At 38.1% G+C, this 26888-nt stretch overlaps 1 protein-coding gene across 3 annotated transcripts in view; it reads left to right on the top strand.

Moving 5' to 3' along the window:
* Positions 1 to 26888, top strand: part of trmt44 (tRNA methyltransferase 44 homolog) — a 134516-nt gene that overhangs the window by 97565 nt on the left and 10063 nt on the right. For all 3 annotated transcript variants that reach the window (XM_026215515.1, XM_026215514.1, XM_026215516.1), the window contains 2 exons: positions 1946 to 2309; positions 20603 to 20719. In XM_026215515.1, the coding sequence (XP_026071300.1) occupies positions 1946 to 2309; positions 20603 to 20719 (481 nt within the window). The remainder of the gene's footprint in view (positions 1 to 1945; positions 2310 to 20602; positions 20720 to 26888) is intronic.

Raw genomic sequence — 26888 nt, 5'->3', positions numbered from 1 at the left:
AGTGACAGTCTTTATATAAATCGAACAGCAACAACCAATAAATCACTCACTGTTCTTGATTAAAAAGCTTTTATAACTTTAATAATGAACCATTTTTAATTTATACAGTCCAATATGCAATGCTGTTTTACATTTGATTACTTTATTCAATTTCTGTACTTATAACTTATGCTAGACCTGCCCAAAAAAAAAAAAAAAATGTAAATCACTGTTTGTATCTTTACTCTATTGTATTTATTTGTGTTGTTGCTTGTAGTAGAATATATATATATATATATATATATATATATATATATATACATATATACATATATATATATATATATATATATAAAATATATACTGTGTGTGTATATATATACTGTGTGTGTGTGTGTGTGTATATATATATATATATATATATATATATATATATATATATATATATTAGAAAGTATAGTTTTTCCATAAACACAGCACATACCGAACTGTACCGAAAACCGTGACTCTAAAACCGTGAAACAAACTGGCTTACCTCCAGTTCACGTTGCAAAATGGATAAACCATATTGGCCAAGGCCTCCGAGCCACCTGCGCATACAGATATGCCTACGTCTTTTTATTTTTTTTTATTTTTTTTTAGCGTTTCAGCACACAAAATTGTGCATATCACCAAAGCAGTGCGTTTATCCCAGGAAAGCATGTTTATTCAGAAACCGCCACAAACATCCGGGTTCTGAGGGATCCTACGTGTTGATTCGGTTTGATTCCTCACGTATAGTGTGAGCAGTCAAATCGCAACTTGACGATCGGACCGTACAGTGAGCGCATAAAAATCGTGAGCTTTTTGGCTTTACATCGCATGCTATCTACTCGTACAGTGTGATTTGGTACCTTGCCGAAATCGCACAGTGTATGCCCGCCATAAAAGAGATTAATAACTGGGCACATGCACACAGATAAGTGTGGCATCGGCCCGCGGTCGTGAACCAACTCAGGGCCAGCGATTGATGAGCTGGAGAACAGAGCACTGACCGAATTATATCGGCCTCCGCCTGGCCGATGTTTTATAGATGATTTAGGTAATGATTTAGGTAATGAGGCTGAAGTCGGCCAGACGTACATGTGCTGTCTGGGAATGCACAGGAGATTTCTTTCTCCACTGTATACGTTCACTTAAGACAAGTGTTCATTCAGAAGCAATGGCACGCAAAAGAGGAATCAATTCTGTGTTAGCGCATTGTTTGAAACGGTTCTCTCAGCGCGTGCTTTGAATGAGTGCGCACAAGCTGAGAATGCACGCAAATCGTTTAAAACGCTTGAATCGGCAAGATTTAGAAAGAAGTCCAACTACGATCCGTTTCATCCCTTCAAGCAAGTGAACAACGCGAACTGGGCAGTGACATATTTTGGAGACTGACTGAAAAACACAACAGCCCCAAGACGTCGGCTAGCGATTTTGCAAGCCTTGCACCTCAGATCTATCCAGTTTGTGAACCATTGGTTTCCACACTTATTTCGTTAAACAGAAGAAATAATTATTTTAAAAGATTGACTCAAAATAATCATCTGTTCACGAATCGGATCATGAACTTGTGTTACCGAGTCAAAGATGATCTATTATTGAACATTTTGAATAAATAAAGACTTCAAGTTCATCTGTAAAGCACATAAAGCTATCGTTTGACCTTTATATTTATTTCATGCATGATTCATATGGATCTGTTAACGGAATGCAAAGTGTGACTTCTAGGAGATTTTTGTGTCGTGATGAGCATGTATGCACGTTCAGTTGCTCACTAGGAGTTGCTAAGTGAACAGCTGCTGCACACATGTTGAAATTTCAACACCGGTTGAAATCCCCAAACTGTTTACATTTTAATTAGTTTAGAAAAAAAAATTAAAACTAGCCACACTACTCTAGACTACACTAGAGCCTCATTCTGTCATGTCATTCTCTTTTTCAGGTATGCATAATAGGCAAAGGAAGGAGATACAGAAAGGCCGAAGAGGCTCTGGTTGAGAAACAGCGAAGTGATTATATCAAGAGACGTGAGGCTTTATTCACAGCCTCAGGGGTCAGTATGAATGTCAATCAAAATAGCCATTATAGACCTAATCACAATGACAATGGACAGAATATCTCAACCCCTGTGAACGACTGGGTGAATGGTTTTCAACCAAGAGAAAAGACGGAGACCATTAGGAACTGTGCAGCCCTTCCGAGGGATTTTGTGGATGCAGTGGTTCTAAGGGTAGCAAAGGCCTTGCTGAGTCTGACTGAGAGGAACACGGAAAGCAGCAGTTGTGGTGATGCATGGAACACAGGAGGTAAGAATAATTTTGTTGCATATTAATTATAATTCAAATGCATTTTGTTTTATTGACAGTATTTTTTATTTGAATTGTTGAGAGGGGCTCTTTTAATTTTGAAAAATGGCAAGGGCTTGAGCTCACAAAACACCCCTCTCTGAAAATGCAAGACATTTCTTCATGCTTAACACTGATACTTAGAATAACTGCAGTGTGACAGTCGGGTGGGGGTTAGGTGAAGATATCTAAATAAGGGAAGATCATAGGTGCATAGGTGGGTGGAGAGTGGATGGATGATCTCAATTTAATAGCGGATTAAGGTGATGTTAGAGCTGATTTGTGCATCTCTACCCTACAAGGGTGATCAGGTCTTATATTACCCTTAATGGGTTTATTTTGAGATAACCAGCTGTACAGGTATGTGCATTATCCTGCTTATTACACAGAAGTAAATAATAACTTGAAATACTTGAAATATATGTATAGTTACATTTTTAGTAAAACTGTTAAAGGGACAATAAGTAACTTTTTAGGTATTTTATTATCTAAAATCAATATTTTTATTCATAAATATGCCCTCAATGGTGTACAAATACCTATGCCAATGTTTAAACTAATCCTTGTAAATGAAGAATTTATTATCTTTATATACATGGGACGGGTAGGTCGACGGAGGCTTCCATGTAGTTCCGCCATCTTGCAAAACTATAATAGCAGAGAGGGACAAAAAGTACTAAGCCAACGCGTTTCCACAGCGCGTTTTCGGTCAGAGCCAGAAACGCAGGTGCAGAGCAGTGAGAGGCGCTTGAAACTGCACCGGCAAGTTTAAAAGTCTGGATTGCATTCTTATTATGGACCATACATATGCCGCGCCACAGGAGAAGAAAACATCGTCGCCAAAACAGTCAAAAATAGAACGTAAAAGCAAACGTGACCGTAGATTACAGAAAACAAGAGTTAATGTCGGGGAAGCTTTTTCTAGGTGGAAAGAGCTAATGCTTGATAAAGATTTCAAAAGAGACGCTGAAGTGGCCAGTTTTCTTCTCGACAGGTAAGTCAGTGTTACAGTCTATATTCTAATATTTTTTTAATATCTAACAATGCATATAATTCAGAAAATATAACGAATAAATTAGACATAACTACTAATTACAATATTTCATGTTTTCCACAGTCAGTAATTCATACTGTAACATTCGTTTGTTAGTTGTCATGTTGCAGTTTGTTTGAAATAACACATCTGTTCACCTGAAGGAAAACTCGACGAAGTGCTATTAGAAGACATCCTGTCAAAGCTTTTTGGTACATATCGCCTACCGTAGATGCAACGCGCATTTGAAAAAGCGAGGCGCTGGCGAGCAAAATTAGTTTGAATGCAAAATACAATTTCACCACTAGATGGGAGTTCCCATCTTAATTCCTGCTTAGTGTCCCTTTAACTATTAGCAAAATTATCATCCAGGATTTGTTTAGTTTCTTGTTCTTTTGCAAAAAGGGTTTAGCACATCAATCAATATTTACCAGTTTAGCTGATAGAAACACATTTACATTGCATTTGCACTTATTTATTTGGCAGACGCTTTTATCCTAAGTGACTTACAGTTGAGGATTACAACAAGCGATTCATCATAAAGAGGCAAATAAACACATGTAGTGTTTGTCTAAAAATGTTTCAGATATTGTTCAGATTAGTACACACTAGATTAAGGAAACAAAACTAAGTTTGTATTGTTAATTTTATTTACATTTTATATATATATATATATATATTAGGATGCAGTCAAAACCAGGCAAGGCAAGGACAAGGCAATTTATTTCTAAAGCACAATTAAAAACAACCAATGTGCTGTACAGATTCTAAAAACATAAATAAACAAACAACATACAGTAGGTAGACATCCAAAACGACGGTTTTACTACCGCACGTACCGCAGCCACGGCGTCTGTAAAGTGCATTTGCAGCTTTTGGCCGCTGAGTGGCACTTTAACCACAAGTTGTCAAACAAGTGCATCAAAGCACAGCTTTGCCTCGCATATGTGTTACATTTGATGGCTTCAGTCAGGGAAAATGAAAGAAAAACACTGTAGTTAAAATATTTAATATATTTAATATTCACAAATTAAAGTTTGGTACTTAAGAAGTTATGTGCATTTCTTAGAACAGATTTAAGCAGGATAAATGGCAAGCCTGTTCCTCAGCCTGTGCTTATATTTTCTCTAAGCTGCATGGTATTAAACCATATTTTAGATTTGACACATTTAAAAGGTGTGCAGTATTATTTATTAGAGCACTGCACTGGCCTCAAATCTAGGCCCGAGCATGGCACTGGCCCAAGACGCTCAGGCCCTAGCCGGACCCGTGTCCGACAGCTCATCAGAATTATCAGCCCGAGTCTGACACGAGTCCGTGTTTTTATTTATTTATTTTATTACACAGCGGAAGCCTGCCCTATTTGCAAAAATTAAAAAATGGGTCAGTTTTGTGTTATGTTTCTTTTCATTTCTTTATCAAGTTAATTTAGAAAAATGTTTGGAGCATTTTTTTAAAAAATGACGATTAACGTTAAACAGCCGAGCCGACAGCGAGTAGCCTAAAACATATTTAATCAATTAAGCCTCTCAAATTAACGCTAATACTTTACTTGGCTACAATAAAATCCATATATAAAACACTTCAAGCATATCACACTGACAGTTAGTTTAATAAATGTTTATTTATTAAACCACAGTGAGTAAAATACTGAGGTAGGCTCGCAACAGCGCTCGCAAACGAAATGAGAAATAGCCAATCTAAACAAATTAAATTAATTAAAAACAAACTTGCAGGTTATCTTACCTCAAAAATGCAACACAGAACATGTCCATTCTTTTTTCCATTAGTTTCCAACAGTTAAACGAAAATAAAGTCCAGCCAAATGAAAAGTTAGAACAGTCTCTTACAAAGCATCGTGGAGAAAAAGAATAGCCTCCAGAGTGGAAGGTTTTAACCCAGTCATCCTCTCTTCTATCACTCTTCCCGCTGTGCTGAAGACACATTCGCTGCTGCTGCTGACGGGACACTAAACACAGAGCGAGCCAGTCTTGACAGTTGCGGTAGCAGGGTCTTGTGCTGTTTACATTTACATTACTTTAGAGGCCTATAATAGCTACTACTACAATAATTGGATATAAGTGAAGTATAATCGTGAGTCCACTGACGGAAAAGCGGGCGTGAGACTGTCATGTCAGTATGTCAGTTTAATTATAACGGTTTGAATTATCAGATTCTGAAAGTTATGAGGTTATGAAATGTCTTTCTATGTTTGTTTTTCTATCATCAACGTCAACTTCTCATTTTTTTTTATTTAATGTCTAAAAATATAAATAGAAGGATGGCCCGAGGCCCGGCCCGCATGTGAGCTATAACGTGAAAATTGGCCTGAAGCCCGGCCCTAGGGGCATAAATAAGTCGGGGCCCGTCGGGCCCGGGCTGAAATGCAGGGCTTTATTATTTATATCATATGAATGTGTTATATCATTCAAAAGAAATTGTGGTTTACTTTACATCGGAGCATTAAAAGTGGTAGCCTATTTTAGGGGGGTAGGCTACATGGATTAATATGCAAAATGTCAATATTTTCATATATTATGCCTATATTTTAATTTATATTTTAAAATTCCTTTAATAAAACAACATGCATTTTTGTACTTTATTTTTGACAGATAACTTGACATTTGTCTGTACACTGATTGTTAGTCTACACTTGATGGCATCACACATACAGTGTCAAATCATCTGAACGCAGTGTCAGTAGATTTCATCATCAACAGAACGAGCATCATCGTGTCCAGTGTATCCATCACTGGGTTCTGTTGTCTTTTGTTGGATCACACCACTTGTGTCCAGTGTAGACCTGGCATGCGAATTTTTAATTGGTTATGTTACAGACCTGTTTGTTTTTATTGTTTTTTATTAAATATCTGACTCCATGATCATATCATTGTATTATTTACTGCCATGTGACCTACAAAAGTAAAGCTTGGCGAGCAACAAGCATTGCTGCAGGTTGTTTTTCGGCGGATATGCTGTGCTTGTGCTGCCGCGGTCATCTTTATTTTGTCAGGTGAAAAATCTCTCTCACTCGGCAGCAGAGTCTGTGAGCAGTAACAACTTGCCCTCCATGCTCAGAGCATCAGCTCCGTGCGCACTGATACCAGAAACACGCTCCGCCTTCAATCCGTGGCTAAAGTATTTCTGTTTGAAATGTTATGTTCATAACGTAGCCTATAAAAATAACAGGACAGTTTCAAAGTGTCTTAGGCTATTGTGTAAACTTTATTCTCTATCACATGCCAAACTAATAACATTGTAAGCATTTAATCTGTAATTGCGGCTCTCTGCTGTGCAAATTTTGAATGAATTTCTTCAAGATTTCAGAATCATTCAAAATCAGATACTGATAATGTAGTAGCACTATAAGATTGCATTTGTTTGAATGCATTTTTGCGAAAGTGCTGTATCTGTTTAAATCATGCTTTAACCTGAAAATAATCAGTAAAAGAAACAAACAAACTCCTTGATAGCCTTTAACATCCTGCTCGACTATTGCAGTCATTATAATATTCTGATCAAGCTATATAGCTAAATATGTTTAACGTGAATTTTGGCCGTATATGCAGTTATATTACAGGCTGTTGGCATGAATTGTACTCGTGATGGAGCCCTCTTGGAGAAACCACGATGATCTGACTCTTAAAACGATCTGCCCCTCGCTTCAGTCAGAATCACACCGCTCCGCTCATACTCTGCTCGGCAGCATGTCTCTGACAGACGCACGCAGTAGGGTTGAGCCCACACGGAACTACAGGAGCCCTGAGTGGAGCATCGGTGGATGTTAAATAGAAAACCAATTTTCCTTCAAACAAACCGATGTAAATTACAAATTCGAGTTAATCGATAAAATCAATTTATCACCCAGCCCTACTTGCTTTCATATAACTTAATATAAAAAAATTGCAGCTGCATTTAAATGCAGGTGTGTAAAAAATATGTGCAAGGTTTGCACTGTGCGTGTGATGCTGGGTGTGCAGCATTTATTCTTAATTGTTTTATCTTCATTACAAATCTTGGTTTTATTTTGGATAATTCCATGTAAAAATTAATTGCATTGTAATGCATATGCAAAATGTGAATTCATATTCATATTCAATTGTGTGTGCAAAATGTATTAATGCGCATTAATGACAAGGAGGTGCCGTCTCATCACTTAATTAAAATTTTGTTAAGTAAAATCATTACTTAATTTACTTAAAATTGTGGTGTCTCACGTACATTAAAAATATATCTACAGAAAGCTTGACATGTCTTTTAAACGAAAACGAAAGCATTGTGTAATCTGTGAATGTTGCATTTCTCTAGTCGGAGAGAGCCTGCACTGTGAATTTCATCTTGCAACCAACAGGAAAACATTTGTTTATTAATAAATGAAATGTCTAATTTTTCACAATTATTAGGCTACTTCTGCAGGTGCTTTGTGGCAAGCTAAATGTTAGTTGAATAATGACTAGAACTAGAAAAATCTTACGTGCAGTCAATTCAAGTTTATTTCTATAGCGCTTTTTACAATACAAATCGTTACAAAGCAACTTTACAGAAAATTCTGTTTCTACAATATTTAGTAGTAGCTTATCAATCAATCAATCACCTTTATTTATATAGTGCTTTAAACAAAATACATTGCGTCAAAGCACTGAACAACATTCATTTGGAAAACGGTGTCTCAATAATGCAAAATGATAGTTAAAGGCAGTTCATCATTGAATTCAGTTATGTCATCTCTGTTCAGTTTAAATAGTATCTGTTTTTATTTGCAATCAAGTCAATGATATCGCTGTAGATGAAGTGACCCCAACTAAGCAAGCCAGAGGCGACAGCGGCAAGGAACCGAAACTCCATCGGTGACAGAATGGAGAAAAAAACCTTGGGAGAAACCAGGCTCAGTTGGGGGGCCAGTTCTCCTCTGACCAGACGAAACCAGTAGTTCAATTCCAGGCTGCAGCAAAGTCAGATTGTGCAGAAGAATGGTGGTGACTGTCAGTTTGTGCACGTTTGACAGGATTTTTAGAAAAAATTAATACAAGACGTAGTCAGCTAGACGATGAACATTATTAATATTATTAATTAATAATTGTTATATGAGGCAGTCACACTTGTAGCAATATTTGTTAGTTCTGTTGTTGATTCAGGGTTAGCATCATCTGAGGTGCTCTGAGGGTCAGCATCATCACTTCTCAGGTGTTCTGGATCCAGACTGGAGCTTGTGTAAATCCTAGTTACGGCAAAAACATAGAAACAAAATAGAGACATCATTAGCATAGCTGCTGATCCAACAAACTAAAATTAGTTTAACCCAAGCTAATGAATAAAAATGCACATTTGATCAGATGCAACTACACTCACAATTTAAGAATTATTCGATTCTTATTCGAAACATTATTCGAATGCTTGGCGAAAGAGATGTGTTTTTATTCTAGATTTAAACAGAGAGAGTGTGTCTGAACCCTGAACATTATCAGGAAGGATATTCCAGAGTTTGGGAGCCAAATGTGAAAAAGCTCTACCTCCTTTAGTGGACTTTGGAACTACCAAACGTACGGGAATAGAGATATATAGCTGAGTATCATCAGCATAACAGTGGAAGCTAATTCCGTATTTTCTAATAATATTACCAAGGGGCAACATGCATATTGAAAATAGAAGGGGACCTAGGACGGATCCTTGTGGCACTCCATATTTTACTGATGATAAATGAGATGACACCCCATTTAAGTAAATACAAAGGTAGCGATCGGACAGGTAGGATCTAAACCATCTTAGCCTGCCCTTGAATACCTGTATAGTTTTGTAATCTATCTATGAGTATGTCATGATCTATGGTGTCGAACGCAGCACTAAGATCAAGTAAGACTAGAAATGAAGATGCAGCCTTGATCTGACGCAAGGAGCAGGTCATTTGTAATTTTAACAAATGCAGTTTCTGTGCTATGGTGGGGCCTGAAACCTGACTGAAATTCTTCATACAAATCATTTTTATGCAGGAAGGTGCTCAATTGAGCAGACACAACTTTTTCTAACATAAATGGAAGATTTGAAATAGACCTATAATTTGCCAGTACACTAGGATCTAATTTTGGTTTCTTAATAAGAGGCTTGATAACCGCCAGCTTGAATGGTTTTGGGACGTGACCTAAAGATATTGAGAAGCGGTTCTTCGGCTACAGGTAACAACTCTTTCAGTAATTTAGTGGGTACAGGATCTAATAAACATGTTGTTGGTTTAGATATAGTGATAAGTTTATTTAGCTCTTCCTGTCCTAGGTTGTAAAGCACTGCAGTTTATCTTTGGGTGTGATGGATTAATCTGAAGTGTTAGACTCTGTAGAATCTACATTCACTATTGTATTTCTAATGTTATCTATTTTATCAGTGAAGATATTCATAAAGTCATTACTATTTAATGTTGGTGGAATATTTGAATCAGGTGGTGTCTGGTAATTTGTAGGGGTGCTCCGATCACGATCGGCCGATCGTTAATGCGCATCTCGTCAGTAAAGCCGATTATCTAATCAGCGGTTAATTCCATCAGATGCGTGATTTCACATAGAGCAGCTGTTACTACACAGAGCCGTTGTTAACTGAGAAGATGCGCCAATAAACGCTGAAAATTAACGTGATTGGCGCATCTTCTCAGTTAACAACGGCTCTGTATAGTAACAGCTGCTCTTTTTTTTTTTTTTAAACATTTGTTTATTGATTTTCAAGTGACATAACAAAATCAAGAGGTAACAAATCGGGTGTCAAGACAGTGTCAAGTACAACTGACAAGAAAAAATAAAATAAAATAAAAATAAATAAAAGATAAGGAATAATAGTAATAGTTTAAATGGTATAATTTTCTTGTAAAAAAAAAAATAATAATAATAATAAAAAAAAATAATAATAAACAGAACAAACCAAAAACACAAAATGGTCACCACCCACTAAATAAAAGTCCAATATGTTCACTTACACATAGATTAATAAAAACATCACAGCATTCTACAAATTCACACAAGAAGAAACTCACAATTAATAGACAATCAGGGTGACTACTCTGGAATAGCCGTAAAAGTCAATCCCTCAACATGTGCAAAAAAATGGACCCCAAGTTTTATTAAACTTTGCAAGAGAACCATGTATCGAGCGCCTAACTTTCTCCAACTTCACAAACTGAAGTATGTCCCTGATCCAAGACAAATGAGAAGGCGGTGCAGGAGACTTCCACATTAATAAAATCAAACGTCTAGCAAAAAGGGAGACAAAGGCTACAAAGTCAGCTTTATATTTAGGAAGTTGCAAAGTAGGAGGTAAAACGCCAAACAAAGCCGTACATGCTGTTGGATCAAATTGAACCCCCGTACAAACAGAAATAGAGTCAAATATCTGCGTCCAAAAATTAAATAGTGAAGGACAAGACCAAAACATATGGACATGGGTAGCTGGAGCCTGATGACATCTAGTGCACGTGGGATCGACATCATTATAGATTTTGGAAAGCCTCACTCGAGTGAAATGGGTACGATGTAGAATCTTGCACTGGATCAAACCATGTCTAGCACAAATAGATGAGGAGTGAACCCGATGCAAAATGGCAACCCACAGCTCCTCCGAGATTCCCTCCCCTAGATCCTCCTCCCATTGGGTTTTAATTTTATGCTGCGGGGTAAGCTGCAAAGAATAGATGAGATTGTATAAACGGGAAATCGCACCCTTAAGGGTAGGCAATGGGGTTAAAAAGGAGTCGATTAGAGAGGCCACTGGGAGATTTGGGAAATTGGGGCTAAGATTGCGAATGAAACTACGAACTTGAAGATATCTAAAAAAAATGCTGTTTAGGCAAATGGAATTTCTCTGAGAGTTGCTGGAAGGATGCAAATGTACCAGCAATATACAAGTCCCTAAATGCCTTGATGCCATAATCAGACCACAAAGAAAAAGCCCCATCAATTAAGGAAGGATGAAAAACAGGGTTAGCAGATAAAGGTGCTAGGAAAGAGAAGGTCTGTAAACCAAAATGGCGTCAAAATTGCTTCCAAATTTTAATAATGGATTTAACAAAAATATTGTTGCAAAAAGGGGAGGGAGAAAAGCTAAGAGGAGCGTGAATGAGGGCAGTCAACGAAGCAGGTTTAACAGAAAACATCTCCATACTCAACCATGTAGGAGGAACTGGTGCCCCCTCCAGAGAAATCCAAAGCTGAATTACTCTAAGGATGGAAGCCCAGTAATAAAACCTCAAGTTGGGAAGGGCCAAGCCCCCAAGGGTCTTAGGTCTCTGCAACAGCTCCTTTCGCAAACGAGGGACCTTCCTGTTCCATATAAAATCAGTGATTAACTTGTCTAATTTTTGAAAAAAAGACTGAGGAAGAAAGATAGGTATGCACTGGAAGAGATAGGACAATTTTGGGAGGATATTCATCTTAACCGAATTGACCGATAAGGGAAAGAGGCAACAATGACCACCGCTGAAAGTCCATCCGTATCTGATCTAACAAAGGGGCAAAATTATAATCAAACAAATCTTCAAATCGGTCTCTAATCTGGATACCAAGGTATTTAAAGCCAAATGGGACAATTTTGAATGGGAAACCCTGAGCCGCATTTTGGGCATCTTGATTTAAAGGAAACAGCTCACTCGTCCAAATTTAGTTTATAGCCTGAAATCTGACCAAATGACCTAAGAATGTCAAGAGCAGCTGGAACGGAGACAGAGAGATTGGAAACATTTAGTAATAAGTCATCTGCATAGAGGGAGACCTTCTGTTCAAGACCATATCTTGTTATTCCAGTGATGCGTGGCTCTGAACGAAGCGCAATAGCCAGAGGTTCAATAGCAACAGCAAATAAAAGAGGACTTAGAGGACAGCCCTGACGAGTGGAGCGGTGCAAAGGGAAATAATCTGAATGGGTGTCATTAGTTCTGACAGAAGCCACAGGGGATGAATAGAGCAACTTAATCCAAGAAATGAACTCCTGGCCAAAACCAAATTTCTCCAAAGCGTAAAAAAGATAGTTCCACTCCACTCTATCAAAAGCCTTCTCCGCGTCTAATGAGATTACGGCTTCCGGCCCCATTGAGGTGGAAGGATTATAAACAACATTGAGAAGTCGTCTGAGATTAAAGAACCCATGTCTGTTCTGGACAAAACCTGTCTGATCAGCAGAGATTATCAAAGGCAAAACTGATTCCAGTCGCAGAGCAAATAATTTAGACAGAAGTTTTACATCTACAGGTAAAAGACTAATTGGACGGTAACTTGAACAGGAAAGAGGGTCCTTATTCTTTTTTAAAAGTAACGATATGGAGGCCTGATTAAGAGTGTGAGGTAATTTAGAAAGAGTAAAAGATTCATTGAACATTTCTAACAAAACTGGTGCTAATTTATCAAAAAAGGTCTTGTAAAACTCGGTCGGAAAACCGTCCGAACCTGGACATTTTCCAGACTGCATAGAAAATGTTGCCCTTTTAAGTTAATCTATGGTGATGGGACCCTCTAACTGCTCAGCAATATCAGCATCTACCATAACCAACTCCAGTGAGTCAAAAAAACTCTTCAGGGCTGACATATCAGACCCAACCTCAGAATTATATAAAGAGGAGTAAAACAGTTTAAACTGATCATTAATTTTTTTAGGATCAGTTGTTACATCAGAAGGAGTATGAATTTGTGGAATCTGCTGAGAGGAGGAAGCCTGTCGAAGCTGATGGGCCAAAAGTTTGGTCGCCTTATCCCCAGATTCATAATAACAATATTTAGCCTTAAATAAGAGCTCCTCAATCTCTTTAGTAGAAAGAACATCAAACTCAGCCTGAAGAGAGAGACGATCCTTATATATGTTAGGGGATGGGGAGGAAGCATAGATATTATCAAGCTGGGAGATTCGTAACCTCAAATCCTTAAATTTTTTTTTCCGTTGTTTGTTCTCATAGCTGCTGTATGAAATAATTTCACCTCTAATGTATGCCTTCAAAGTCTCCCAAAGAAGGGAGGCTGAGATCCCTGGAGTTCTGTTGGTAGTAAGAAAAAAGTCAATTTGATTAGAAACAAACTTAACAAAATCCTCATTAGATAGCAAGCACGTATTGAGACGCCACGGGGGGCATATAAGTTCACGTTCCTGTATGAATAACTCCAGTGTGGTCGGAGCATGATCTGATAATAGAATAGTATCATAAGAGCAAGACTGAACAGAATGGAGAAAACGGTTTTCCAGGAGAAAATAATCAATACGAGAAAAGGAGTGATGTACATGAGAAAAAAAAGAATACATTTTACCAGATGGATTAAGAAAGCGCCATGGATCAGAGACTGAGAACTCATCCATAAAGGATAAAATGGTCTTAGAAGACCTCGAGGGCACACCTGGTCTAGTAGAAGAATGATCTAATACAGGATTAAGCCAACAGGTGAAGTCACCCCCCATAATAAGTATATGTGTGGACATGTCAGGTTATTTGGCGAACAATTGATGGAAAAAATTGTCGTCGTCCCAGTTTGGACCATACACATTGGCCAGAATCACAGAATTACTATATAGTTGTCCCGTAACAAACACAAACCTCCCATTGGGGTCAGCTATTACATTAGAGCACACAAAAGGAACCGATTTATGAATCAAAATTGCAACACCCCTAGATTTAAAATTAAAACTAGAATGAAATACTTGACTGACCCACCTCCCCTTTAATCTGATATGGCTAGACGATTTTAAGTGAGTCTCTTGAAGGAAAACAATATGGGCACCTAATTGTTGAACATGGTGAAGAACTTTGCTACGTTTAATAGGCTGATTTAAACCATTACAGTTCCAGCTAACAAATTTGAGTCCTGTCCCTGAATGTCGTGGCATCCTAGACTGCTGCATGCTAGTCAAGTGTTAGTATACACTGCAGCATGGAATGTATGAATGTAACAGTCACAGAAATAAATTAAAACATGGGCGACCTGACTAACCAAAATACAAAACACACAGCGAGAGAAAAAGAGAGAACTCCCCCCAGCCACCGCCCCACGAGCTGAAGCGTCTTCCCAAACAAGATGCGAGCAAATCCTACAAACTAACAAAAACATCCTAGCACGCTCCTTTAACAGCACAAACCAGTAGTGCACATGCCAGTTGTAATAAAGCATAAAATAAATATATAAACAAACACAGTATCAAAATATGAAAAGTGACTCAAGTCCAAGTGCCACAAACCTAAAGCAGTGCAGTTTACCAACAGAAAACGGGTTAAATTAACTCCGTTTACCAAACAGACTGCCAGCCGCTTTCAAATTGTAGCTCCAGAAGAGACACCAGACTTTAAGTTCACCTTGACAAAGTCCATTGCAGTGGCTGGGTCCTCAAAATTGTGTGTAGCTCCACCGGGGAAGAGTGATCTTCAAAATCGCAGGAAACATCAATCCAAACTTCACTCCAGGACACGAATGTAACAAACGTTTAACGTCCGTGAATGCAGCACGTTTCTTCGCAACTGACGAAGTATTGTCAGGAAAGAGAAACAGTCTTTTACCTTGGTGGAGAAAAGGGGCCTCGCTGGCCCGGCGTAAAATGTCATTCCTCACGTGAAAAAAGTGCACACGAATCACAAAGGGTCGGGGTGGTTTACCATCACTGGGCTTGGATCGGAGAGTGCGATGCGCCCGATCGAGCAGGGGCAACTCCTCCAGGCCGAGGGAGTCCATCAGCAGCTGGGCAATAAATTCAGTAGGGCGCCCACCTTCGGCCCCCTCCAACACACCTACCAGCCGTATGTTGTTCCTCCTCGCTCTACCCTCCAGGTCTTCACACTTATCGGTCAGCTGTTTAACCTCGGCTTTTAGCGTGGAAACTGTTGAATCCAGTGAAGTTAGCAGGTCACTGTGGTCAGTGCACGTGCGCTGCAACTCCGTAATAACTTGATCATGGGAGCTGAGTTTTTGTTGCATCGGTTCAATTGCGTGCCTAAGCTCCTCTCTTACCGAAGAAATGTCCGCTCGAAGCTCGCATGACAGCGAGTCTATTTTGCCGCAAATATCCCCTTTCAACTGATCTAACATAGCCCGGAGATGATCCAAATTGGGCGCACACTCGGGCTCCGTGACTAACTTCGGCGGAGATGCAGGCTCAGTCGAGGGAGAAGCCTTATTAGCACGGCCTGTGCGAGCCGAGTTTCCACGTGCAGCTGCCATTGTTGGTTGAAATTCCCCCAAAACACACCAAAACTGACAAAGTAATCGTCACAATTTTGCACCAGCCTAATTAGTGAAAAGAAACTGTATTAAAGAGTTAAAATAAACACAAACTCGCGGAGCGAAATGGAGACACGTCCTACATATTCGGTGTCCAACCACGCCCCCCCGTAACAGCTGCTCTATGTGAAATCACTTACCTGATGGAATTAAACGCTGATTAGATAACCGGCTTTACTGACGAGATGCGCATTAACGATCGGCCGATCGTGATCGGAGCACCCCTAGTAATTTGTTAATTTAGCCACTGTGCTAAATAAAAACCTTGGATTGTTTTGGTTATTTTCTATGAGTTTGTGTATATGCTCTGCCCTAGCAGTTTTTAGAGCCCGTCTGTAGCTGGACATACTGTTTTTCCATGCAGTTCTAAAATCTTCCAAGTTTTTTTCCATTTGAGTTCAAGACTACGAGTTTCTTTCTTGAGAGAGTGAGTATTACTGTTATACCATGGCACAGTACGTTTTTCTCTAACCTTTTTCAATTTGATGGGGGCAACAGTTTCTAATGTATTAGAGAAAATAGTGCCCATGTTGTCAGTCATTTCGTCTAATTCATGTGTATTTTTGGGTACAAATAGCAGTTCAGATAGATCAGGCAGGTTATTTGCGAATCTTTCTTTGGTCGCTGGAACAATAGTTCTGCCCAGACGGTAACGCTGGGACATATAGTTAATATCACTTATACGCAGCATACACGATAATAAATGGAAACGATGGTGTATAAAATTGATTTTTAAGTTAAAAATAGTCGATGAAAAGAATATAGTGACGGAGCTCAAATGCATTTTGAAATTTTTCAAAAACTCAACGGTACACTGTGGGCAAATTCACTACGCTTTCGGGATGTTCGTGGATGAACTGATTACAGCAGTTTAATTGAGTGGATGTTTTCATCCCGAACAACTCGAAAGGGTAGTGAATTTGAACAATCCACAAGGGTTAAAATAGTCTAACATACAAGACACTTGAGCAAGACACTGACCCCCAACTGCTCCCCGGTTGCCGCAACATAAATGGCTGCCCACTGCTCCGGGTGTGTGTTCACTGCTGTGTGAGCACACTTTGGATGGATAACATGTTGAGCACGAATTATGAGTATTGGTCACCATACTATGTATGTCACTTCACTTTTGTGAGGAACTCGTGGCTTAGTGGTTAGAGAGTTTGTCTCCTAACCCTTAGGTTGTGGGTCTTGGGCCGACAATACCACGACTGAGGTGTCCTTTAGCAAGGCACTGAACCCCCAACTGCTCACTGGGCACTACAGCATAAATGGCTGCCCACTGCTCCGGATGTGTGTTCACAGTGTGTGTGTGTGTGTGTATTCACTGCAGTCTGTGTGCACTTTGGATGGGTTAAATGCAGAGCAGGAATTCTGAGTCTAGGTCACACTTGGCTGTGTGCAGATCATGCGCAAAACACGTTGTTGCGTGATGGTGTTAGTGATGATGACTGCATATAAATGCATCATTATTCATTCACAATGTACTAATTAAGCTTTTAATGTGATCTAAACTTTAAATGTACATTAAAATAGAAACAACACAAAATTTATTTAACATGAAAAGCAATAGAAATGTAGTAACTAAGTCATTTCACAGGACACATGACAGATAGACTATGAATTCCTACTAGTTAATTCGTTCCTAAGATTTAATTTGTGGCAATTGTCCATGTTTCATAAATTTTGTTCCCTAAATAACCCATGGTTTAACTGAAATAAGAGAACAAATTAATAAATCGAACAAATTCTAAATTCATGAAATCTTTAATTTCCCTTCCCATGTTTACCACACACAGTAAGAGATGCGATTAATAGTGAAAGATAATAAAATAAACCTGTGAAATTAGAGGGTAAGACTGAAGATTTAAGAAAAGAAACCAGAACACCGCCACATAAATGAAGGCTATATCTCGAATGATATCCAGAGGCATGGTCACGATCTAGCATTATCCTAACCCTATAAGAACACAATTCTTCTATTTTTGTGAGTGTGCACAAATGAAAGTAAAAAAATTTATATTATGTCTCAGCTGGAGCCTGGTGCACACGTATATTCTAGCGATTCAAACTTACATCGCAGTCTGTTCATTATCAAAATAAAATATATTCAAATAAACATTTAAAAGGTTACACTGGTCAGTTTAAATAGTATGTAGTAGGTTCAATCTGCTTTTATACCAATGACGTTTTTGCTCATATGAAGAGGATCATCTTTTCCTTTTATGTGTGAATGTGTTTAGTAGTTTACATTATAAATAATAGTTTAACATTCAAATACATTGCAAATATGGAAACATATGGATTTGTGCAGAATAAGACATGAGCAATAACCTCCAAATAAATCCAACCAAAGGATTGCTCGTCCTCGTATGCAAGCACGCATGCACTGTCATGATCTAATGCACTTGATGCTGGATTTTTTACAAACAAATAGGCTAGCCCTACCGGAAAGCAAAAATAAAAAATCGGACATTTTCTAGAACAGAATCCAGCAGGATCAAATTAATGTGAGCAACAGTGTTTTGCTGCAGCAGTGCCGATGGAAGCAGTTTACATGTGCGCCAGAATTACGTTTGGGATAATTTTATTTTAAATGCCATAATGTCAGTTGAAAACATTGCAATTGTGTTTTCAAATATAACGAGCACCACAAAACAATTTAAAGAGGTGCATTCGGTGGTCTCCGTGCCAGAAAACAGTAAACAAAGTAAAATGATCTCAAACGTACGAATCTCTCTTCATTTTATCAAATGATCATAATCACATCTATTCATTTTTTAATCCTGCTACTAGCATTTTATTCAGACTAAAACCCCATTAATTCAAGTGAGAAAGCGTTTTGTGTTTGTGTATGTGTTGTGGCTTTTGCACATCCTGTCATGCTGGTGACTGCGTGCATGCAATAGCAATACCATTTTTCAGCATTATGGTTAATGATTAATTGATCACTAATTTAAATGACAATCAATCATGGAAAAATCTATATTATACATCCCTAGTTGTATCACTTCATTAATATTCATAATACCAGTTTTAATATATTATTACAATATTTATTTATTTGTGGTTATAGCTTTAAGAGTATGATGATTTATAACACAATGAACACGTTGCATCCACTTTTACAATGGATTATATTACTCATAGTTAAAATGTATTATAAATCTCATATCTGGCCATTTTTCTGATGCTACTTTACTTAAAGCAGTCAAAGACCCACTTATAAGTAGTAGTAATGATAATTATAGCAACAATTTTATTTTTTCTCAAACACCCTTAAGATCAGATAACAAATAATATGAATGTGTAATATGACACATTTTCTTTGAACTGTTTTTATTGTAATATCAGTTTGATTATTTTGATGGTACCCTTTAGACAGCAACTACATATCAACTAGCGGTCGGTCGAGTATTATTATGTCTGCTACTGTAAATATATGCTAATACTTTATTTTGATGGTTAACCAACAGATAAACTGACTGTAAGTGTCTTTGCAAGTGAAAACGTATTCTACCATACTGGAATCAACCATTTTTGAGCATAATAATAGTCTAATGAAAGTTTGTTGGCATGTAGTTGCAAAATTGCTTATAGTCGATTGATTAAGGGGACCATCACAATAAAATGTAACCATACAAAACACAGATTCTTTCAGTTGGAGTATTAAATTAAATTTAAAATTTAAAATTTAAAATTAAATGCCAGCATTCCTTAAAGGCCGTGTTTGCAAGGTAAATTTTTTAACGAATTTGTGCAATTTGCTTGTTGGTAATAAACATTTATACTGTTATCCACTGTATGTTATGTTGTTGGGTCACAAAACGGAATATAATACAAAAAAGTAGGCACTACCTTACAGCGGTCTCCTTTCCCCCACAATGCATTGCATCACGTCATGTTGGGGAGAGAATTTACCAAAGCATGCCTTGAGAGCATTGAGAGTGACTAGAGAGACGAGTAGTAGACGAGAGTATTCAGATAAATAGATAAATACATAGATATATAGATAGATAGATAGATAGACTACATATATAGATAGATAGATAGATAGAGAGATATCGACCAACGGCGACCCAAACGGACTTGCTTCCCTACAGCACAAGCTTTTCAGCGCAGTTTCCATGGGACGGCACCCACACAGACAGACATGCAGCTACGTTTGCAACAACATTTTGAGATAAACGCTTAGAAACGTCCATATAGCTAGCATGATGCCTTCTATTTCTAGATGACAAAGACAAAGTTTACAAGTACTATGACAAAGGTTACCGGTACTTATCCGAACTAACGTCATGATCACTGCCACTAGATATAAAGAAAACGTAGATTTTTTTTTTTTTTTCACTCGGTGGTACTCAATGACAGTTAATAAATAAATAAATAAATATATATATATATATATATATCGATCTAGTACTAGACACGAGTTCACGGGTGGGAAGTCACGGGTTTGATTGCTGTCCCAGTGCACTTTCACGGGTTTAAGGTTGGAAAAACACTGGTTACGGGTTGCCTGGAACGCGGCATCATACTAGACTGAGGCTACCTTTCCTCGACTTCTCTCCAACGTGATGTCATCACCGAGTTGCGAAAAAAAAAACTTTAATACCACAAACTTAAGAAATAGGTCTTCAAGACCATTTTTGAGACATTTTAAAAATTATATACATATCTTGAGTGATTTATGTACCCATTAATCGAAAGTGGTGGTTAACCTGCAACATGGCCTTTAAGGCAATAATGCTAGTGTAATCAGATTGGTAGCCATGGAACCAGGAGTCTGGAGTCATTCACAGACATACTGGCACCCAGCATGTGTATTGGGTGAGGGGGCCTGTGACTGTAAAATTTCATGAAAAATTGTGTCTGATTGGTCCAAATGCTACATATGATAAATAGTAAGTAACTTCTGCTGCTGCTTCTGCTCATCCTTCTCTTCTAAATCCTCCTTTACCCCATCTCCTTGTTTTTTTTTTGTGTTTTTTTTTTTTTAGGCAGTATGTTGATTAGTGAAGTAGTCAACCTCCTGGACCAGTCTTCTCTGCAAGCACTAAAGAAAGAGTGTGGTGGTCTCCAGACTCTACTGAAAAACAACCACCAGGTGTTCAGAGGTATTTAGCCCTTTTCTAGCACTATAATATATATATACACACACAAAAATAACATTTGGTTTGCAAACACTTTAAACAAATAAGGTGCTTTTTACAGCAGTGTTCCTTTTACATGGTAGCAGTTAAAATATTAACTGTAGCTAGGGTTGCCACCTGTCCCTTAAAATACGTAATCGTCCAGTATTTGAGAATAAAATAGCGCGTCCCGTTTTGAATCAATACGGGACAGGGTTTGTCCCGTGTTTTCGGAGTTGTCTTCAATGCAGCATCTCATGCAAATCATCCCACCGGCATTCTGTGAAGACTCGTCCTATTTAGACCCTGACTGGCAAATACTCAATGCCATCGTTGGATTGATTGGTTTGTTTCAGGTTCACAGCCAATCAGAGTCAGAGGAGGGTGGGTCCTTTGGTAGAGAGTCGATTTGAAAGAATGGTGGAGGCTGCTCCAGATTCCCCTCCACGTCCAGCACTGAAATGTGAGAGTGGGAGGCACCTTCTTATTAAGCCCCTTTCACTTTCATTGAAGCTAGAGAACGATCTCAGCGTCAGCGCGGAAAGTGAGGAACTAACTGATCTCTGCTTCATTAGTTTGCACATATTTTTTCATAGCAAACGTTGATCCTCCTTCAAAACACCTGGTAAAAGAGTCACTCGATAACGTGCGTCATCACTACCACACTGCATTAGATCTGGCTTTTATTCAGCGCTCGTTCTGGGACTGAACCCAGCAATGTTACTAGGTCCCCGACCCGGGATCAGTTCCGGAATCAATCCCATGCCATGTTTGCTTTCACACAGAAGGCAACCTGGCAATGTTCCGGCAATCTAACAGGTCCGACGTGCAGTGTGAAAGGGGCTTTAGAGACACGGGACCCATCGCAGCAGAGTGTGGCGTGGGTAGAGACTAGTGTGTGCGAGATGTGGGAGAATAGTTAGGGTGTGCTCTCAATAGGCAATCTTAACCCCGCTGGAGCGTGTTTGACCCCCAATCCTGGTTCTTTTGCCTATAGTGATCGTTCCATTTAGCAGTCCCTGGCTCTGTTGGAAGATCAGAAGGGCAAGAGCGTGGTTCAGTTATGTACAGTTCAGTAAGTGTGAATGCTAACCACACCGCAGTTTAGATCCAGGTGCCAGTGAGCAATGGACTTTCACAGTAATAAATCTGCATTAACTGCGATAACGCATTAACTTGCCCAGGCCTAGTTTAGATATTTCAATTTAGAAAACAAGACAAAGAAAGATAATTTCATGCATTGTATGATTGATGTTGAGTCGATTTTGAGCTCTAATGTTAAATTTCACTAAAAGGTTTAGGGGTATGGTTTCTAAAACAGTGTACACCTATCAGTCACACCATTAGAACCACCTGCCTGATGGCGTGTAGGTCCCCAGGTATCTAGCACCAAGAGATTAACAGCAAATTTGTATGCACTGTGTGTAACGTGAATGTGCAGACAGACAGACTGAGATTTACCCTGCAAACATTTCACCAGTTTTTATTAATTAGATTAGATAAACCTTTATTGTCAATGCACATGTAAGGTACAAGGCAACAAAATGCAGTTAGGATCTAACCAGAAGTGCAATAAGCAGTAAGTACAGAATATACAAGGTCTACAATATGTTACAAATGTACAATAAATATACAGATATATTTATATATACAAGGCAGTATTATGGACATCATTTACAGATTTTAAATACCATCAGCATGATGTACAGATAGGTGTACTATGAACATACTATACAGATGGATTGTGTAAAAGTGTATGTACACTATGGGCAGAAACTATGAACATCATTTACGCTAGTACAATGGACATTAAAGTGCATAGAAAATATTTCAGTGTGCAAATGGATTGCTCAGTATTCTGGATGAACAGACAGTAGTGCAAGTAATAAGTTTACTTTTTTGCTTGTTTGTAAATTGGATGTAGTGATGAGAAGGGGTGAGGAGTCTGTGTGAGTGGTGTGGGGGAGTGTTGAGGGGTGTCAGAGGGCAGAGTTTAATAAGGAGACAGCTTTAGGGAAAAAGCTGTTCCTGGAACTGCTGGTCCTTGTGCGGAGGCTCCTGAAGCGCCTCCCGGAGGGCAGGAGGTTAAACTGTCTATGGTCAGGGTGAGAGGAGTCCTTAAGAATGCTGCAAGCTCTGGATGACCTCAATAGCAGGAAGTGGTGTCCCTGTAATGCATTCAATTCAATTTTATTTGTATAGCGCTTTTTACAATACAAATCGTTACAAAGCAACTTTACAGAAAATTACGTTTCTACAATATTAAGTAGTAGCTTATAAGTGGTGACTGTCAGTTTGTGCACGTATGACAGGATTTTTAGAAAAATTAATAAAAGGCGTAGTCAGCCAGATTATGAACATTATTAATAATAATTATTATATGATGCAGTCACACTTGTAGCTTTGTTAGTTCTGTTTGTTGATTCAGGGTTAGAATCATCTGGGGTCCTCTGAGGGGTCAGCATCATCTCCTCTCAGGTGTTCTGGATCCAGACTGGAGCTTGTGTAAATCCTAGTTACCACAGGATGTAAATTCCATTGCAAAACATAGAAAAAAAATAGAGACATCATTAGCATAGCTGCTGACAGGGGCGTAGCACCAAATTCTGGGCCCTGTATACTTTCAATGTCAGTGGGGCCCCCTACACATGCCATTGTACAAAATGAAAATAAAATTTTGAATTATTTTTTTTTATTACTTGAATATAAACAAGCATAAATAGTGTTTATTTACTATTAATTGTTAGGGTTGCAAAGGGTAGGAACATTTCCGGTAAACTTCCAGTAAATTTCCAAAACTTTCCATGGGACATTAAGCTGAGGAATTTTGGAAATATTCAAATTTGAAAACTTTCCACAAAACTTATGGGAATTAAAGGAAATTAATAGAAATTAACTGGAATTTCAACAAACTATCATATCCAAACATAAATATCAAAAAATATTTTTTTAAATAGTAAAACAATGTAAACAACATGATCTTTTATCAGATTTTAGAGTAGACTAACTTTAACTCTTGTACTGAACCATTAATTCTTCCACGGAATAAAAAAAACATGAATGTTGAGTAAAATATTACTCATCATTACGCTTTATGTAGTTTGCAAGCTCAAGTGTGTCCTCAGTACTCCAGGGTTGAAGAAATCATCAGTGCATGTGATGGAGGAATGCACAGTGCATTTAGGGGGCGTGGCCTCAGAAGCCCTGCAGTGTGCAAGTGATTTAAATATTTAAGTGTGCTGCATTAAATCTGCTTGTTTTAGCCAAGATTATGCTACAATATATTTTCCTCAACTATATTTAAGTTCCCTGTTAAAGGAATAACCTTTCCGTTTTGTAAATTCCCATTAATTCCCTTATATTCCTGTTAACTCCCATGGAAATTTTCCAACTTTGAAAATTCCCAGAATTTTGCAACCCTATTCATTGGCTTTGATAACATCATGAATTTATTGAGCATTGACTATAGCTTTTAAGCACAGCACTGTGCTGCAATGCTAGGGCTTTTCACCAAACAAAAATGATAATTTGCTTTATTGCTCAAATCAATATTACCTGTGTGCACTTGAGAACACAGTGATATTGGTAGGCACATCTACATGTGCAGAAATATAGGCAGATAATTTATTAAGGAGCTTGAGAATATATCACATATTATAAGCAATAGTAGGGCTGGTAACTTTACACTGTGCTGCCTCTCTTTCCACCACTTCAGAGTGTCTGGCACGGAGTTCATTCTCTCAGTTGGTGTTATCAATATATTTTGAAATGAATAATGAAATCAGTTGGAGGGCCCAATTAATTCGAATTACAAAAAAAAAAAAATTGATGGGATTTCAAAGGGCCCTCTCCCTAGATGGGGGCCCTGGGTAGTCAGGTCCACTTTTCCCCCCAGTACCACGCCCATGGCTGCTGATCCAACAAAGTAAAATTAATTAGTTCAACCCAAGCTAAAGAATAAGAATGCGCATTTGATCAGATGCAACAACACTCACAATTTAAGAGATACATTATTCAAATGCTTGGCGAAGGAGATGCCTTTTTAATCTAGATTTAAACAGAGAGAGTGTGTCTGAACCCTGAACTTTATCAGGAAGGCTATTCCAGAGTTTGTGAGCCAAATGTGAAAAAGCTCTACGTTTTGTGACCTTAGGGAGCATGATGGATTGTAATGTGGTAGAAGGCTAGTTAGGTACGCAGGAGCTAAACCATTTAGGGCCTTATAGGTAAGTAATGATAATTTGTAACTGATACGGAAATTAATAGGTAGCCAGTGCAGAGACTGTAAAATTGGGGTAATATGATCATATTTTTTGACCTGGTAAGGAGTCTAGCTGCTGCATTTTGGACTACCTGTAGCTTGTTTATTGAAGAAGCAGGACAACCACCAAGAAGTGCATACAATAGTCCAGTCTAGAGGTCATGAATGCATGAACTAGCTTTTCTGCATCAGAAACAGATGACATGTTTTGTAGCTTGGCAATGTTTCTAATATGAAAGAATGCGGTTTTTGTAACATGGGAAATATGATTATCAAAAGACAATTTGCGGTCTAATATAACACCCAGATTTTTCACTGTAGAGGAAGTAACCGTACATCCGTTTAATTGCAAATTGTAATCTACAAAGATTCTGTGTAGTGTTTTTTGGTCCAATAATTAATATCTCTGTCTTATCTGAATTTAAGTGGAGAAAATAATTGGTCATCCAATCTTTTACATTTTTAACACACTCTGTTAGCTTAGATAATTTAGAAGTTGAATCTGGTCTCGTTGAGATGTATAGCGGAGTATCATCAGCATAACAGTGGAAGCTAATTCCGTATTTTCTAATAATATTACCAAGGGGCAATATATATTGAAAATATAAGGGGACCTAGGACGGATCCTTGTGGCACTCCATATTTTACTAGTGATAAATGAGATGACTCCCCATTTAAATAAACAAACTGGTAGTGATCGAACAGGTAGGATCTAAACCATCTTAGAGCCTGCCCATGAATACCTGTGTAGTTTTGTAATCGATCTATGAGTATGTCATGATCTATGGTGTCGAATGCAGTAAGATCAAGTAAAACTAGAAATGAGATGCAGCCTTGATCTGACGCAAGAAGCAGGTCATTTGTAATTTTAACAAGTGCAGGTTCTGTGCTATGGTGGGGCCAGTACACTAGGATCAGTTTTGGTTTTCTTAATCAGAGGCTTAATAACCGCCAGCTTGAATGGTTTTGGGAAGTGACTTAATAGATAATCTAATAAACATGTTGTTGGTTTAGATACAGTGATAAGTTTATTTAGCTCTTCTTGCCCTATATTTATAAAGCACTGAAGTTTATTTTTGGGTGCGATGGATGAAACTGAAGTGTTAGATGCTGTAGAATCTACATTCGCATGTTTTGGTTATTTTCTATGAGTTTGTATATATGCACTGCCCTAGCAGTTTTTAGTGCCTGTCTATAGCTGGACATACTGTTTTTCCATGCAATTCTGAAAACTTCCAAGTTAGTTTTTCTCCATTTGTGTTCAAGTCTGAGTTACTTTCTTGAGAGAGTGAGTATTACTCTTATACCATGGCACAGTTCGTTTTTCTCTAACCTTTTTCAATTTGATGGGGGCAACAGCTTCTAATGTATTAGAGAAAATGGTACCCATGTTGTCAGTCATTTCATCTAATTCATGTGTATTTTTGCATGTGTATTATAGCAGTTGAGATAGATTAGGCAGTTTATTTGTGAATCTGTCTTTGGTGGCTGGAACAATAGTTCTGCCCAAACGGTAACACTGAGACATATAGTTAATATCAGTGATACACAGCATGCATGATACAAGGAAATGGTCTGTAACATCATCGCTTTGAGGTACGATATCTATATCAATAAGATCGATTCCATGCTATATAATTAAATCTAGTGTATGATTAAAATGAATGGGTGACATTTTGCCTGACTCCAAAAGAGTTTATTAGGTCAGTAAACGCAAGTCCTAATGCATCATTTGTATTATCAATGTGAATATTAAAATCTCCCATGATTAGCGCCTTATCAACTGTAACCAGAAAGTCTGAGAAGAAATCTGCAAATTCTTTTAGGAATTCTGTATACGGCCCTGGTGGTCTATACACAGTAGCCAGAGCAAGAGATACATTAGATTTATTT

Source organism: Carassius auratus, chromosome 32 (genome assembly GCF_003368295.1).
Source record: "Carassius auratus strain Wakin chromosome 32, ASM336829v1, whole genome shotgun sequence".
NCBI lineage: Eukaryota > Metazoa > Chordata > Actinopteri > Cypriniformes > Cyprinidae > Carassius > Carassius auratus.
The sequence above is the reverse complement of the archived record's forward strand: the minus strand, read 5'-3'. Positions and strand labels throughout refer to the sequence as shown.